Raw genomic sequence first — 18,471 nt, 5'->3', positions numbered from 1 at the left:
TCTATAGGTGGCTGATGCACTCTTTCTTTATTTTTTCTCCCATTTACTTGTGTTCTATAAAAGTATAACCTTTTATTCCCTATTACTTATATGCAGACTACTTCGACAGAGCTTCTACAAACATGCCTTCCTCTACTTCTATTCCTTCTTATGTTACTTTCTTCCCTTTATTGTAATCTTAGTACACTTATCTCAATTCGAGGCATATATCACTTGAAAATATGTGGACTGTCCTAACTTCCTAACTAGTTCTTTCATTTTTTTTCTGAGTCTGCATATAGCTTGAGGTCATCCATGAAGAGCAGTTGGTTCACTCTTTTGTTGTCTTTTCTACTTTTTTTTTTTTGCTTAGGTCATAGCCAGTGTTAAGGTCATTCAAAATTTTACTAAGCAGGTCTATGGTCAAGCAGAAGAAAACTGGTTAAAGGCTATCGCCCTAGAATATTCCTCTTTGTATCTTTATGTATGGAATTACTATCCAGCTCTCGGAGTGTTGAAGACAGAAGGCGCTCTTCCAATTAACCATCTTGGCTGCCAGGAATGATCTTATTTCCTCATTGATATTATATAATTCCAGAAATTTGAGTATCCAGGTGTGTGGCACACAGCCAAATGCCTTCATATAATCCATCCAAGTCATACTAAGGTTCCTTTACCTGTTCTTAGTCTTCTAGTATTGTTTTATTTATTAGCCGTTAATCTTTGGTTCCAAGTTTGATTCTTATACATCCCTTTTGTTCTTTTTCCATATATTTGCCTTGATCTAGGTGTTTATAAATCTCATCTGCAATGAGTCATGAGAGCCATTTGTAGGTTGTTGGTAGACAGTACATGGGCCTACATTTGTTGGGAGCTCGGTCTCAGACCTTTTAGGGAGAAGAGTGGTGTTTCCTGTTGTGAGCCACTCTGATGATTATTCTTCTCCTTGTATCATTATTTAGAAGACCAACTCATAGTTGTGGTGTAGCGATGAGATCTTTTTTGGCCAGAATTTGGAATCTTGTCTACACCTGGTGTCTTAAAATTAATATATTCATTTATTTTCTTCACAACCTTTTCTGTGGTGAAACTTATTGGGGGAATTTGCTGTTTTGCAGATGTTCTGCCTAATGGTGTCAATCCATGTTGGCTGGCATCTTCAAACAATGGCTTCCAAAATTTCTCCAAATCTTCCATGCTCAGGGTTGTTTGTACCTCGACTGCTTCTATTACCCTATTTATATACACAATCTTTGGATTTTCACCAAACTACCTGTTTATATGTTTTGCTTTTAGCTTCTGTTGTTTTATTCTTATTTTTGCAACTAGGGTCTTTACTTTGGCTTTGCGTTCTACCAGTTTTCCACTCATTTGTTTATCATCTACTCCATAATTTTTCTTATATTCTTGAACATATTTTGATCTTTCATATGGTTGGTCATTAGCAAAATCTCTGCCCTTAACTGGTTTATCTTATCATGTTTATTTTTTCCATACCGACTTTACACTTCCTTTCTTTGGCTGGATTCCTCTTTTCTTTATACCCTGGCATGATATACTTTGAATGCACTAAGCTCTGCCATAATTAATATGATTAATTTCAGTAAGGCTTAATCCTGCCATAACCATTCTAGCAAGCCCTGGGTTAAATCTTTATACCTAGGCTTTTAATTATTCATTATTTTCTTTAATAGTGGGGCACCATAGCAAACATTTTGTGCATTTTGTGATACAAACACCAAATTTGGCACACATGTACATTAATATATTGCAAACATTTTCCGATATTGGGCCACTTGAAATTCTCTCCTTATGTCCACCATATTGGATTTCAAAATGGCCGTCACTTGAAGTCTATGTTTGCTGTTATCTTAGGACATAATGAGGCTATTGGCTTGATTCTGGTATCGAAATGTATATTTTGGGGGGCAAAGAATTCAATGGTATCAATTTCCACTTGGTATTGTCAAGTATTAGCTGCCATATTGACTTCCGAAATGGCTGCCATTTAAAAATTACATTTGGGTCTAATGCAGCTATTGATTTGAATTCTGGAGTCTAAAAGTATGTTTACATGGTGGTGTTGGTGGTGGTAGTAGTGATAATTATAGTGGTATGGTAGTGTAATATTGTTGATAGTAGTGGTATTGCAGGGTCGGGAGACAGTTCCACCATGTTCGAGAGCTTCCGACCTGCTGCTGCTGCTGGTGACCAAACTTTACAATAAATGTCATTGCACCTCACGACAACTACCTGGAAGTTATGCCTCATATAACAACAAGAGAAGATGCATAGAAATGAAGATACTGAAAACACTGGGGGACTGGCTGCAGGGGAGTGGTTGGATACAAGCACTAGTGGAAGCCAAGATTGCGACAACAGATACAGCAGACACATTCCATGACTTGCACACAAGAACGCATCAAGTGATTGCAGCATCACTGTATATCCTACAAAATCGTGCCTACCACCACTACTATATGAGAAACCAGTAGTATAGAGGGACTTTCTCTGTTTGAAGACTGGTGTTGCAAGAGAGAACACATCCACCAGTTTTGCTGCTGGGCAACCATACTGGAACTATAACTGTTAGTTCTAGTGTATGTGCACTTTCTCAGGCAGGGATCGTTCATGATATACCTTGATGCTTTGACAGAGCTGGTCCCCTGGTTCCACGCACTGGATCACACCCACTACGCTAGGTGGGTACCATTACACCTGAAGGAAATGGCTGAACTCACCAACAAACACCCAGATGTAGCCAGGAAATTCAAGGAAGGCCATTTTATTATTATTATTATTACTGTATTATTATTATTATTATTATTGTTATCATTATTATTATTACTATTATTATTATCAATTATTAATTATAATTATTATTATTATTTACTAAGCTACAGCCCTAGTTGGAAAAGCAAGATGCTATAAGCCCAGGGGCCCCAACAGGGAAAATAGCCCACTGAGGAAAGGAAACAAGGCAAAATAAAATATTCTAAGAACAGTAACAACATTAAAATAAATATTTCCTATATAAACTATAAAAACTTGAACAAAACAAAAGGAAGAGAAATTAGACAGAATAGTGTGCCTGAGTGTACCCTCAAGGAAGAGAATTCTAACCCAAGACAGTGTAGGACCATGGTACTTAGGCTATAGCACTACCCAAGACTAGACAACAATGGTTTGATTTTGGAGTGTCCTTCTCCTAGAAGATCTGCTTACCATAGCTAAAGAGTCTCTTCTACCCTTACCAAGAGGAAAGTAGCCACTGAACAATTACAGTGCAGTAGTTAACCCCTTGGGTGAAGAAGAATTGTTTGGTATGTGTAGGCAAAGGGAAATAACCGTAACCAGAGAGAAAGATCCGATGTACTGTCTGACCAGTCAAAGGACCCCATAACTCTCTAGCGGTAGTATCTCAACTGGCAGAGGGTGCTCCCTTCAATCCCAACTGACCAGGCACATATACAGAATAAAGCCTGCATCAAAGAAGACGGTGGAGCAGTTGGGCTCACTGACAATCCTAGTGCCCTACCTTGCTGGATGGTTACAGGACTAAAAGTTGCCAGGGTGATAAAAAATTTCCGGATTAGAACCAACAGCGCAGATGACAAACAGCAAACACACGTCATCATGATCAGACGGCAAGTGTACAGGCCTAATTTGTAATTAAAGATGTTTACTCTCTCGTCGGTAGCATAGAGGATATGGGAAATCCATTCAAGGAGGAGAGTCAGGATAAAAAAAAAGATTGCAGGTCCTGCTGCCATGGAGACCGTCATGAAAATCAAGAAGATTGGTCAAGAGCAGTTTGAGGCTTTCACCAGAGCTGTTAAGACAGAACAAAGGCAGTGGACAACCCCACTCATCATAAATAGTTGAAGGTCTTCTGCACTTACACTCCAAGATGACAGAGCGAAGATCAGCAACAGCTCGCCTCCATCAAGGATGACCGTGAACACTTCGCTAGCTTGTACATTGGCTGCAAGACGAGGAATTGAGACTTTGAAGAGTTCTTTTTGTCACGAGATTCAGGCATTTCCTCCCGTACTGTCTGATGGTGGAAGTCTCTGCACTGGTACCAAGAATGATCTTGCATGCTTGGAAGAAGTCTCCAACCTGCAGAGACAGATCTGTATTATGCTTGATTGAGCAACCATCGTCCAGATGCTGAAGGTGGCTGCATCAATGACCTTTGAAGAGTATGCACAACAAATCTTCATCCATATCTGTCCACGAAGCTGTAAATGGTATCGCGCCTGGATCTAGTCTGGAGTACTTACCTTGCTGATTAACTGAAAGGTAGTGCATGTGCAAAGTGGGAACAAGGCGTGCGGAGACATGTGGTGGGTCCCGCAGCAACCCCAGGAAACTGGCAGAGCTTCCTAAGAGTGGACAGCAACAAGAGCTGTTCCGATTCCTTTCAGCAGCTTTAATGGAATTGTTAGACCAGGAGGACAAGCAACTTGTCATTACTGATGGAGGAGCAGTGCTCAGCAAGCTTGTACTGCTAGATCTGACCTCACTCGCCCCATGTAATCATGAAGAAGCCGACACTCGGATATTGTCCCATACATCTCACACAGCCTAGCATGGACATGATGCAATACTCATCTGGACTGTAGACACCAATGTTGTGGTGCTGGCAGTGTTCCTGGCACAAAAGTTGAAATCAGTAGACAAACTGTGGCTGGCTTTCAGAACAGGCCAGAGTTTCTGATACCTAGCAGCACACAAAATAGCAGCTGGGTTGGGATGAGAGAAGGCTCATACACTGCCAATGTTCCACACTCTAACTGGATGCGACATTGTGTATAGTTTTGGTAGACGTAGCAAGAAGACTGCGTGGGAAATCTGGAAGGTACTGCCAGAACTCACTGAGGCGCTGCTGCTGCTGTCCTCTGCTGTACACAATATACCAAACAATATATGCGCATCATCGAGAAGTTCTTAATCCTGTTGTATGACCAAACCAGCAAATTCCAAGACATCGACAAAGACGGACGAAACTCCTTGCAAGGAAATACAATGTGCAGCTCATCCCTCTAAGGATAGCAGCACTGAAGGAATATGTCAAGAGGGTAGTGTATCAAGGTAGATATGTGTGGCGTCAGATACTGCTGCCAGCACCAAAGCTCTCTCCACCAACCAACTGACATTGACCAAGGACTAGAGAAGAACAATACACATATTGGTCTAGGCTACCCGAGGCAGCTCACAGCTGCATTGAGCTGGTTTCTTGCAAGTGCAAAAAAGAGTGTGTGAGGCGCTGCAAGTACAAAAAGGCTGCCCCTCAGTACACAGCCCTCTGTGATTGTGAAGGGCACTGCACATGACGGTGATTACACAACATACATGTACTTGTGCCAATGCTGAACTCGTGAACATGACATTGTTTATGTACATGTATCTTTAGTACCGGTATACTTCGCCTCAAATAACAGCCCATTGTAGAATGTCTGCGTACACATAGCCTCAGATACTTGTCCATGCAGCATGTCAGCATTCAATAAAATCATTCCCTCCAAAGTATTGTGTTGAATCCAATATTTACCTAGATAATTTCCAAATACAAATATATAACAGACTGTGGTAGACAATACCATGCGGCAATTGGTACCATTGGATTCCTTATCCCCCAAAACATATATTTAGATACCAGAATCAAGTCAATAGCTTCATTATGTCCAAAGATAATAGCAAACGTAGATTTCAAGTGACAGCCATTTTGAAATCCAATGTAGTGGACACAAAGAGAATTTGAAATGGCCCAATATCTGAAAATGTTCACAACCTATTAATGTACACTTGTGCCAAATTGGTGCTTGTATCAAAAAATGCACAATTCCTTTGAATATTTGAGCTAAGTTGCCTCACTATAAGTTTGATCAGCTTAGGGCATTCTTCCATTGGAATTGCTTGATTCTCTTCAATTTATTAGCTAGTTCCTCTTCTAATTCGCATTGTCATATTTGGATGTTAACCCTTTTACCCCCAAAGGACGTACTGGTACGTTTCACAAAACTCATCCCTTTACCCCCATAGACGTACCGGTACGTCCTTGCAAAAAATGCTATAATTTTTTTTTTTCATATTTTTGATAATTTTTTGAGAAAATTCAGGCATTTTCCAAGAGAATGAGACCAACCTGACCTCTCTATGACAATAATTAAGGCTGTTAGAGCAATTCAAAAAAAAATATACTGCAAAATGTGCTGGGAAAAAAAATAACCCCTTGGGGGTTAAGGGTTGGAAATTTCTAAAGAGCCTGGGGGTAAAAGGGTTAATTGGTTGCCAGGTGGAGTGTGGTTTCCATTTCTTCTCACAGGGCTGCCTGGTTCCTCTGTGCCCTTGCTAGAGCTTGAAGAGGGGGAGCCCGGTAGTTCTGGTGTTACCGTTCTCACTCGTCTTTCCTTGTGTTTCCTATCCTGCCTTGTTTGCCTTGGGGTTGTGGTGCTCTGAGGTGCCGGTGGTGATGGTCTTTGCTGGACTTGTCCTGTCCACCATATTCCCCAGGGAATCATCAATGGGATATTTGTTGATTTTATCATATCTTTAACTTCATCTCTCATCTTTCGAATTTCATCTTCATTAAAGTGTTTGTATCGGGGGAAATTTAATTTCTGGGTGGTGAGCTTTGATCTAGGTAAACCAATCTTATTTGGTCAGTGATGACAGAATATTTTCTACCACTCATCGCATCTTTCTCTTTGGCTGGTAAACTTTTCTTTGGCAAAATCCATTGCTCATATCAATATTCATTCTTCTTTTTTGTACCATATACTTTTTGTACATTCTTGTTGTTCAACTACTTCTCTTTCTTTGTAGTCACTCTTTGCTTTAGACTCTGCTCTCCAGTGTGAATTCTATGATGTTTTGTGAGATTTCCTAACTGAGTAAATGCTTTGTCACAGACATTGCACTTAAATGGCTTCTCTCCAGTGTGAATTCTAAAATGCTTTGAGAGAGTACTTCTATCAGAAAATGCTTTGTCACAGACATTGCACTTGAATGGCTTCTCTCCAGTGTGAATTCTGAGATGTGCAGTGAGAACACTTCGCTGGGAAAATGCTTTGTTACAGACACTGCACTTGAATGGTGTCTCCCTTGTGTGAATTCTGTAATGTTCTGTGAGATGACTTTTCTCAGAAAATGCTTTGCCACAGACAGTACACTTGAATTGCTTCTCCCCAGTGTGAAACCTATAATGTTTTAAGAGAGTACTTCTCTGAGGAAATGCTTTGTCACAGACATTACACTTGAATGGTCTCTCACCAGTGTGAATTCTTAAATGATCTATGAGAATACTTTTCAGAAAAAACACTTTGCCACAATCACTACACTTGAATGACCTCCTTCTAGTGTGAGTTTCATAATGTGCTTGAAGATCAACTTCCTTAAAAAATGTCTTGCCACATTCTCTGCATCTAAACTGGTCTCCAGTGTGAATTAGCTTGTGAGTGTTGGAGCTCACTACTCGTCTAAATTGTTTTTCACAATTCACACCAACAAATGATTTCTCTCTCATACCAATATACATGTGGGTTTTGGAATCACTTTCCTGACAAAGAGGTTCTTCACAGGCACTTTTTTTTATCTGCTTATTCTGTAAACTTTCTTTCGTCCTACCTATTCCGTTTCCTTTGTCCTCTTCCCTACTGGGTTCCAACTGTATGCTATAATCCTCTTTCACATCATTCTTTACACTCTTCTCTTTATTGTCTTCCGTTTTGCTGATATGTAAATCGTCCTCACTGACTGATCCATCAGAGTCATAAAAATATTTCATGTCACCTTTGCTCAATTCAAATATTTCTGGCTCTGCTCTGAATTCTATTTCTGGCTCTTCTTTAAATTCTACTTCTGGCTCTGCTTTGAATTCTATTTCTGGCTCTTCTTTAAATTCTATTTCTGGCTCTGCTTTGAATTCTATTTCTGGCTCTACATTGAATTCCATATCTGGGTCCATGAAAAGAGCGCTCTCATTAAATAGCCCAAAACTGTCAACAAAATTATGAGTTTCCAACTTGACTGCAGTGCATGGAAACTAATCTTCCATGAGGTTTTTTACTGGAAATTCTAATGACTCAGAGTTCCTCATCCATTCTCTCAGCATCACAAGGTAATATCTTCAATGATATCGTCAACAATGAACAAATATAAAGTTAACACTATTCTTTCTATTATTTACACCAAAGTCTTACAAAATAAACCAATATATCCCTTTCATCCTTTCTCTCAGACCCGTATCTCTTGCTGATATCTTCGGTAGTTTACACAATCTTGCCACAAAGGCTGGATGTTTATTTCCCTTCGAATGAAGTCTGAAATAATAGAGAACAACTATCATTGGAGAAGGGCAAGATGAAAGTATTGGAACTTACTTACAAAAAGTTACTAACTTTTAAAATCATAATATCAAAATTTAGAAGTAATTAATATTTTTTTCTATCCATACAAGCCTGAGTCCTTTAATTAGGGTGATTACTTTGCCACGAGTTGGAACCGGTTGTTGAAATTAATAACGATCAGTTATTATTTTTGATATTTTGACCCAGAACTTAAAAGGGTGGTCTGATTAGGAAAGTTAGATTTAGGAACTCAGGTTTGTATGGCCAGGAAAATTGCAAATTACCTTTAAAATCTGTTATTTGTTCCAATGCTTCATACAAATCCTCATCCTTTAATTAGGAGACTCACTGATTGGAGGGTTGGAAGGCCCCTTGGAACCAAAACAGGAAGATTTAGTAATAACTTCCCTGGAAGTGTTCAACACTTGATCAGTGAAGAAGCGAAGCAAGGACTCTATCACCCCATATTAGTTTATCATAAGGATGAGGAATTGATAGGCCCTGGGTTGTACATGAACTGAACTATACCATGTAAGAGAATCGCATACCAAGTATAAGAATATTGGATTGGTAGAGATTTACCATATCATGGTTCACATGGAGGATTGGGAAATATACCTCTTTGGATACAAAAAAAATGTTGCTCTGAAGTGCAACTTACCAGCTTGTAATGCCTCGACTGCTGACTTAAAGAGAGGGGTACAGGAATGAAGGAGAAGAACCAGTTATACTACCTTTCATTCTCAACTTATGTAGAAATGCCACTATAAATGAGATGCATCCTTGTTCTGTATGGGAGCTGGGCAGGTAACAACTGCTTGAGCAACTACCACAGGTCCACATATGAAGGAGTCAAGGGACATGTGGGTACACTATCAAAAATAAAAGGCTGTGGAGGATGACTGTCTTTCCAGACACCTGCCTTGAACACCTGGCCCACTGACACATTTCTCTTGAGAGCGAGTGTGGGGCCAATGTTCCTAACTACACGAGTCCTGATCCTGGCTGGCATCTAGACTCTCAAAAGCCGTGGTGTACGCACTATGGATCGTCCCACAAAGGCAGAAAGAGACCGTGTTCCTTGACACCTCTTTCTTAGACCTGCCAGTGCTAAAAAGTCTCCTACCCACAGGCCTGAGATGTCAGGTCCTTTTCAAATAGTACCCCACAGTCCTCATGAGACATAAAAGCATCTTGTCTGCATCACCACCCGATGTCTCCCAGAGGGAGTTGTATAAAAAGAACTCAAACCCGGGTCATGTGCCGCCAGATTCTAAGTCTTGGCCACATGTCCAGCACAAAGCTGAAGGTGACCTCCTTTCATCCTAGAGAGTGACTACTACTCCTATTATTATTATTATTATTATTATTATTATTATTATTATTATTATCATTATCATTATTAATATCATTATTACTATTATTATTTATTATTATTATAATTATTATTATTATTATTATTACCCACCATCATCATTATCATTTTTATCATTACTACTACTACTACTACTACTTCTACTACTACTACTACCATCATTATTATTATTATTATTATTATTATTATTATTATTATTATTATTATTATTATTATTATTTCAAGCTGAGCTATAATCCTAATTGGAAATGCAAGATGCTATAAGCCCAAGGGCTCCAACAGTGAAAATAGCCCAGTGAGGAGAGGAAATGGAGAAATAAACAAACTACAATAGAAGTAATAAACAATCAAAATAGAATATTTCAAGACCAGTAACAACATTAAATTAGGTCATTCATATATAAACTATTGAAAACTTTAAAAAAAGGAAGAGAAATAAGATAAAATAGTGTGCCTGAGAACTCTAATCCAAAACAGTGGAAAGCCATGGTACAGAGGCTAAGGCACTTTCCCGAGACTAGAGAAGAATGACTTGTTTTTGGAGTGTCCTTCTAGAAGAGCTGCTTATCATAACTAAAGAGTCTATCCTACCCTTACCAAGAGGAAAGTAGCTACTGAACAATAACACTGCAGTAGTTAACCGATTGAGCAAAGAAGAATTGTTTGGTAAACTCAGTGTTGTCAGGTGTATGAGGAAATTGGAGAATGTGGACAAGAATAGGCCAAACTATTCGGTATGTGTAGGCAAAGACAAAATGAGCAATACCAAGAGAGGGATCCAATGTAGTACAGGCTGGCCAGTAAAATCACCCAATAACTCTCTAGAGGTAGTATCTCTTCAGATGGCTGGTGCCCTAGCCAACTTACTACCTTCTACAAGAGAGATTGTGCAGCTTGCATAATCTTTTCGCCCATGATAAATGACAACTTCCTCAAAGGCTCAAACAGGGTACTCATATAGCCTTGATGATCAAGGTCATGTTCCATACAAGGGGTCTGAGATCAAGGGGGAGGGGCAAGACTGCTTAAAGCTCCTCAGGAAGTGGAGAAGTCTATACCTTTCAGTCAAAAGATAATACTTGTGGCTGAGAAGTAGCCTTCGACGGATGTGACTGAGAGATGCTTCTCTTGTCGAAGGAAGGCACAGAAATATGCGATCTGTTCTAGAGAAGAGTGGCCAAAAGGGCAGCTCCCTAAGGGCTTTAGGGGGCCCGGTCATTATGCCAATATATGGGGGTATAGGAAGAAAACCACAAAATCCTGAAAAAATTTACTGAGCTTCGTATGGCATTGGAGAATGCGTATACGAAATATTTTGTCAAAATTCCTCTTACTTTCATTAACTAGTTTCAGGGTAAATAGTAAAAGTAACTTAAAACCTAGTTTCCCACAAGAAAATGCAGTATTTCTTCTGTTATCGTAAATTTTGATAATTATTACATTTTAATAAAGAAAAAATGTAAGAAATGGCATCTGTATAGATTCCATGAGTCAGAAGATGATGTATTACACGGTAATTACACCCTTAAGCCTTCAGTCCTAACACAAACCCCATACAGAGTACAAGTTGAGTTTGACCTCTGGCATTCACTCGTTTTCACGTCTGTTTTTCTTGGTTTCAGCAAGAATTTCCTCCTGCCAAAGAGGAAAAGACAATTTCAACATCTCGCTAACATAAGGAAGAAGAAAATTTGCTCTAATAAGAGTTCAGAAGTGGGTAATATTGGCAAAATTAGGGGAGTTAGTGAAGGAGAGAGATGATAAAGTGACCATCTCGCCTTAAAAAGCAAGATATTGAGCAAAGGGATATTCATTAATGATTAAATTATGATAAATAAGTTTGTTTGGGTTTACTAATATCCAAAAAGGAACATATAATTCATGATAATCATGATTTATTAGCATTGTCTTTGTAAAAATACAAAGAAAAATTTTGGATTCCCCTATCTCAAAACTATACTTATTGACCTTCAAATTCTATCTTCTCCCTTTGTTTTAAAGATATAGCATTGAAATTTGGTACATAACTTAGAAAAACATTATAAAATAATCGAATGTTGCCCTTTTTTCCTATTTTTTTTTTTTCATATTTGTTCTCTTAATTTTTTCCCTGATTTTTAGCATTTATTTTCTTACAATACTGAAAAAATTCATATCTAGCAAAAAAGAAAAAAAAATGTCTTTTCTAAAGAAATACTCTTCATTTGATTGGAGGTCTACATCAGGTCTATATAGGGTAGTAATACCAGGTCTTAATATTAATTATGAAGGGAGGAGATATAATTTGAAAAACACTCATTTTTAGAATAAATTGGCTTGGTGTCGCGAAACCGAAGGTCAGAGGCAAACTCCTATGCAGTTTGGAAATGTCCTAAGTCACCTTATTAAGTGGTATGAATGGTATGAATGTTAAAGTCCTGTCCTTAAAAATCAGCATTAGCCTGCCGGCACCCTTAACCAGAAAAGCAAGCAGATCGGAATGTTACTCAGCATGAGGGCATCTAGAAGGGTCACCCAAATTACAGGTTCAATCAATTCTCTGTTAATTATCAACCAAATCAGGTTGAACAGTGGTAAGGCGTAATTGATTAATTGATTTCAGGTTTTCTGGCATCCTGACATCTAAGGTAATTAATGCCAATATCACATATCATAAATAAAGATCAAAAGAATATTCAATTCAAACCATGAAAGCAAAGATGTCTTAAAAGTTATAGAACTTTCAGAAGACCTGCTTCTGAAGTAAAGCTAAAAATACAGCTAGCATGGTAGGACACATCACGTCCAAGATTCTTGGCAAGGATGAACCTGCTATCCTCACCTTGAGCCTCAAACAAATATCTCTTTCTTTCAAAACTATAAGTGGGGCAATCGGTCAACAAGTGCCTGACTGTCAAGGTTACCAAACAGTCATCGCAATATGGCTGGTAATGGCCAGTGAGCAGATATTCATGTGTCAACCGAGCGTGACCAATGCCGAGACAACAAAGAGTAGTGTCCCAATTTTGGGGCATAATGTTATACTTCCAAGGGGATATTACATTCGTTACCTCTCGCATCTTATTTTCAACCAAACCATCCCAATGCTGTTTAACTAAAAATCAAATTCTAAATGTTGGGTAAACAATCATCAATCATTAGCTGTAGGTCCACAAGTCTAGCCTGCATCTTGCCGGCAAGGTTAGTGGCCGGCAGCTGCCAGTTAGGTTAGTACCTGGCGGCACTAGCCAAGAGAGAGAGAGAAAGCGAAGAGTGAAGGGTGATGTAAGAGCACTGTCTCACTTGCTTCCTCCAGAATGAGGGTTCTAATGGAAGGGGAGAATATAAGATAATCAAGCTTCCACTCATCCACCTCCGTTGCCGGTACTTGCCGGTCATAGGATGTGAATGGCAGCCCAAGGGAGGACTGAAGAACAATCTAAAGTAAATGGGTCTTCTGCCGGCAGCTAGACCTGCTGACACAGCTATCCCAGAGCTCTGTGTAAGATAGGGAAGCTGTACGACTACAAGGAGAAGCCCAAGCCAGCCCTACAACCTGCCGGCAAGCGGCGAGATTGTAGGACAACGGCCCCAGGGATGTGATGGCTAGGCCATCACTAAAGGGCAGAGTGGGGAGGGGAAAGGGTCCTATATAAGATGTGAGAGGAGCCAGCAGCATGTCGGTCCTACCACGCCTTGAGGAAGCTCTGTTTCAGTATCGGCGCCATCCTAGGCAGACGAAGAATTCATTCCCCAGCCTAGGGTCTGCCAATACAGTAAGGGGGCCGGCAATCATCTAGCCGCCACCCCTAATCATAGAGAAACAGTTCCAATGCCGGCACCATCCTAGGCTGCAGATAATCTCTATTCTTCAGCCTAGGGTCTGCGAGCACAGGACTAGTCGACTAAACCACAGGGAGAAGGGGGAATCACATGACCCCTTCAAGTGCAGTCTAGGGAGGCAAAGCCTCCTATGCCATCAAACAAGGCCCGACAGGGGAGTACATTCACCCTGTCGACCAGTTGCCGGCATACGACAAGTACTCTGAGGTTCTGACCCAAACCCAAAGCTCACCATCAGTAGCTAGGTGAAGGGGCAGAAAAACCCTAGCCTAGTCTTGCCTGAATCACAATTCGAGGCAAGATCAACTAGGATTGTAGCCATAGGCTACACTCAGAGGGAAGGAGGGATTACCCTATATATATGAGGTTAACCTGGGAGATTGTATGAAAATATACTAAATCCCCTAGGCTACTAGCCTAACGACAGTGAGATCGACTACCTAACTCATCAAAGCTCTCTCATATACTATCTTAGAAGAGGAAATTTTATATGCAATCCATATATCTTACATGTATAAATTGCCTATTATCTTCATTTAAATTTAATAGCACCAGGAACACTATTATATCATGCAAGAGAGTAAACTATAACGCCCAGGCTAGGAAGACTAGCGTAAACAAGATCGGCTACCTAATTCGCCGAAAATAATGTGAATACTATCGGCATAATATAATCAATTCCTAGCAATGAAGACTAAATAGTTAATTATTTTTATTTAAGTTATTATACCAGGAAAGTCGTTCTGGCTAACTAAATAACTCATGCATAAGAATCAAACACTCAACTTTCCAGAGGCAGAAGAGACTGGAGATTGCATAATAAATCCTGATAACGAGAGAGCACTGGGAAAACCACTGAGCGAGACCGCTATAGAAAAAGGAATAAAGATGGCGGCGATTATGGCGCCATCTGAGTACTCAAACAGTAACGGAGGAAGGGAACTTTATAACGCTCCTCTTTTATTTTGCCACTTTTCCCCTTCGAAGCGTAAACGCTATGCGGGGTGCAGATTGCTATGTGGCGTGTCAAGAATACGTCCCCTGATATGCGATATCCTAAAAGGAGAACTTTAAGGATATTCGCGCCAGGAGTTAGAATTCTGGAGACCTTAAATCAAATTCTCTGGGAATATCACTGTAGTCAAATATACCCTAGGAAGCTACTTAAAGGAACCTTCCATCAGGACGACACGGCCTGAGCCCAAAAATAGATTTTTCGCTTCGCTCAAAATCCGTTTTTGGGTGAGATAGCCATGTCGTCCTGATGAACCCGCCCTCCTTTACTATAGAAAATTCTATAGAAAAGGCCTTGGCAGGATCCCTCCTGAAACTACTATATCTGTAGCACCTTGCTCAACGCTACAAGGAATAAGCGTGGGGGTGACGTACAGCGCCATCTGGATACTCGTAGTAGTAAGGGAGGAAGGGTAACCTTGATATCGGCTCCCCTTTAAATTTTTCCACTTTCCCCCTCGAAGCGAAAATGCTATTCGGGGTGAAGATTGCTATGTGTCGTATAAAGATATACGTCCCCTGATTTATGCGATATCCTTAGGAGAAATTTTAAGGATATTCGCGCCAGGAGTTAGAATTCTGGAGACCTAAAGGTAAATTCTCTGGGAATATCACTGAAGTCAAATATCCCTTAGGAAGCTACTTATAGGAACCTTCCATCAGACCGACATGGCTATCTCACCCAAAAATAGATTTTTCGCTTTGCTCAAAATCCGTTTATCAGGTGAGTTAAACAATCGTATACTCATTCTGTTTTCCTTTCTTTACAGGAGGAACACCAGATGAAATGTGATGCAGTCTTCTGCAATCTTAAAAGTAAGTACTTTTACGGTCATAAAGCATGCAGGTCTCATGCCCCCTGCAATATTATTAACTAATCCCTGCAATATTGAGACCATCAAGTCTGCAATATCTGCCGGACCTTAGTGACTGCAGGTTTTGATGATCCCAAGTCAATGGAGTCTAGGGATGCGGCACGTAAGAAACTACGCAAGTGGGTAAAAGGGTTCCAGAAGATCTCTCCAGGACCATACCTAACTAACGATAGGATGCGTAGTTTACTGTTCCTGAAAGCGAGTAGTGAAATGGTGGTGCCCCAAGCACGACTCGCACCTCCCTTCGTCCAGATTGCCATCGAGACGGAGAGCAGGAAGGCAGCCTCGACGTCTTTACCTTCTACCTCTTTATTAGACAAAATGAGCCAGTCACTGGCCCATCTAACGGGTCTAATGGAAAACTTTCGCAAACAAGGCGGAAAAAAGGAAGCGAAATTCAAGAGAGAACTCCATGGAGCTCCAATCATCACCTCCCGAGGGTCATTCAAGCGACCCAGAGACCAAGACCTCCCGACATGCTCCAAAACCAATCCCTGGAGGTATGTGGAGCTTATGCCAATTTTGGATGGCAAACTCTACATCTCAAAGGAGATGGGAGCTGTCCCTTTAGACGAAATCCAGTTTTGGCCAAGCTTTAACGCTTTCCCTGATTGCTTCATTCGACTGAAGCATGAACCAATGTCAGAAAAAGAGATGGAACCGAAGGAAGTCATGGTTCTCAACCCCAATAAGGCACAGGCTCTCTTGTCAAGTAGCCTGAGAAAGGCGGGTTACTTGGTGACGAAAGTGTCCGCCTTGAGTTGGAAACACCCTACCTTTCTTGCTCCTGCCTCAATAGCATTCCCCTTTACGTGGAAGGCATTTAAATCGTTTGCCAAGGTAGTGGAGGCAGGCAATCCATGCCCTGTACTTGAGAAGTGCGGGCCTCTGTAACTAACCTTTCCCATGTGGGAGAAGGATTGGAAGAAAGTCCACTTAACCTTCTCAGTAGGGAAACTGGACGCGGACATTGCTGGAAGACAGTTTAGCGAGAATCTCCCTAATCTTTCTGAGTTTCTCTTGTGCAAGGAACAAGAGACAAAGAGAGACTTGCGGCTTCCTTATCTCTACAAAACTGTATAGAGATGTGTGCAACCCAACGAAGTACAGTACCCCAGACATGCTCATGGTCCTGGCCAAGATGCATATGGCCACCTTATTTAAAAACCTATATGCCTTTATGAAGGCTAGGAGAGCCTGTAGAGAGTTCGTGTCCGCTGCTGCAACAGTGAAACAGAAACCCCGGAATCTGAAATCTTCTAACATCTGGGGTAAAGACCTCTTTCCAAGCGAAGTAGTCAAAGAGGTAGTCGAGAAAGCCACCACAGAGAATAGGAACCTTCTCCAGGAGTGAGGCATCTCTTCAAAGAGGAAGTCTTCCCCGGATGTGGGTCCCCAACCTAAAAGGAAGACGGAAAAGTCTAGACCTTTTCCTCAGTCTGCTCGACAACATCCCCCAGTTTCTATGACCGCGGTGCCTCAGGTAGGCAGTCGAGGAGGTAAACCTTCTGATCAATTGAAGCAAAGATACGCTTCTGGTAGGAGGGAGGCTCCAATAGGATCGTTGGACCTTCGATCCTTGGGTCCAAGGCCTAAACAAGATTGGACTAGGATGGAAACTAGACATGCCTCCACCATCATTTCTTCAACTCTTCCAACACTCCAACCCTGATTAGAAGATTATACCATATAGCTCTGGAGCATACAGGTTATAAGGAAAGCAAAGTCCATCAAATTCCAGGGAAGGCTGTTTTGTGTTCCCAAGAAGGACTCAAGAAAACTCAGAGTCATTCTGGACTGGTCACCACTCAACAAGTCATAAGAAACAAGTTCAGGATGTTAATCCTTCTACACATAAGGACCCTATTGCAAAAAGGGGCATTCACAGTCCCAATAGACCTAACAGATGCATATTGGCAGCTTCTAGTCAGTCGCCCCCTCTCCTCCTACCTATGATTCAAGTTACAGAAGATAAAATATGTTCTAAGAGCCATACTCTTCGGACTAAACATAGTCCCAAGTATCTTCACGAAATTGGCGGACGCAGTCGTGCAATAACCATGCTTAGAAACTGTTCAGGTAACAAAGTAAATGGACAACTGGCTGGTGCGGGCAGCACCCGAAGCGGCTGGTCTGCAAGCATCCAAAGAAGTAACCCAGTTCCTGGAACATCTGGGATGCAAAATCAACTTCAAGAAGTCTCAACTCTCTCCAGCTCAAAGGTTTCAATGGCTGGAAAATCATTGGAACCTGAGGTCACATTGTCTCTCCCTTCCCTTAGGGAAGAAGAAGGAGATCGCAGGGTCGGTCAAGAGACTACTGTAATCCGACAGGATTTCAAGACGCCAACAGGAAAGAGTACTGAACTATCTCCAGTTCGCAGCAGTGGCAGACCCAGTGCTAAGAACACAGCTGAAAGATGCAACAGGAGTCTGGAGAAGATAAGCATCAAACGCTCGATGAGATCTAAAATGACCGATATCGGTCATCCTTTGATCACTTCTCAACCCATGGTTGAAGGCCAAAAGCCTAATGAGGACCGTGCCCTTGCAACCACCTCGATCATTGAAGATCATCCGCATGGATGCCTCGACGGAAGAATGGGGATTTCACTCCCATCAGAGGAAAGGCCAAGGGACTTGGTCATCTCTATTCAAGGCCCTTCTCATCTACATTTTGGAAGCCATGGCAGTCCTGTTGACGTTGGGGAAACTCTCTCCACGCAGATTAGCCCTCATCAGGCTGATCTTGGACAGCGAAGTGATAGTGAGATGTCCGAACCGACAAGGCTCGAGATCGTCCCATATATTCTAGGTGATATTAGCCATCCCTTACCTAAAGACATGGCACCTATCAGCAGTTCACTTACAAATGATCTGCACTGTGACAGCGGATGCTCTACTCAGGCTCAAGCCAACAGAGTCAGAATGATCCACAGATGCAGAACCATTCTCTTCCAGATTGGAAGAAGTCCCGGAACTGCAGATCGATCTCTTTGTGACGAGCGTCATCAAGAAACTACCTCGATATGGAGATAACGGACAGCAGGTCC

At 41.1% G+C, this 18,471-nt stretch overlaps 1 protein-coding gene across 1 annotated transcript in view; it reads right to left on the bottom strand.

Annotated features, from left to right (window-relative positions):
* Positions 1-6,183: 6,183 nt before the first annotated feature.
* Positions 6,184-18,471, bottom strand: part of LOC137648630 (zinc finger protein OZF-like) — a 311,942-nt gene continuing 299,654 nt past the window's right edge. The window contains exon 3 of the mRNA XM_068381572.1: positions 6,184-8,306. Within this exon, the coding sequence (XP_068237673.1) occupies positions 6,791-7,951 (1,161 nt within the window). The 5' untranslated portion in view covers positions 7,952-8,306 and the 3' untranslated portion in view covers positions 6,184-6,790. The remainder of the gene's footprint in view (positions 8,307-18,471) is intronic.

Source organism: Palaemon carinicauda, chromosome 10 (genome assembly GCF_036898095.1).
Source record: "Palaemon carinicauda isolate YSFRI2023 chromosome 10, ASM3689809v2, whole genome shotgun sequence".
Classification (NCBI taxonomy): domain Eukaryota; kingdom Metazoa; phylum Arthropoda; class Malacostraca; order Decapoda; family Palaemonidae; genus Palaemon; species Palaemon carinicauda.
This window is presented reverse-complemented; position numbering and strand designations above follow the sequence as displayed.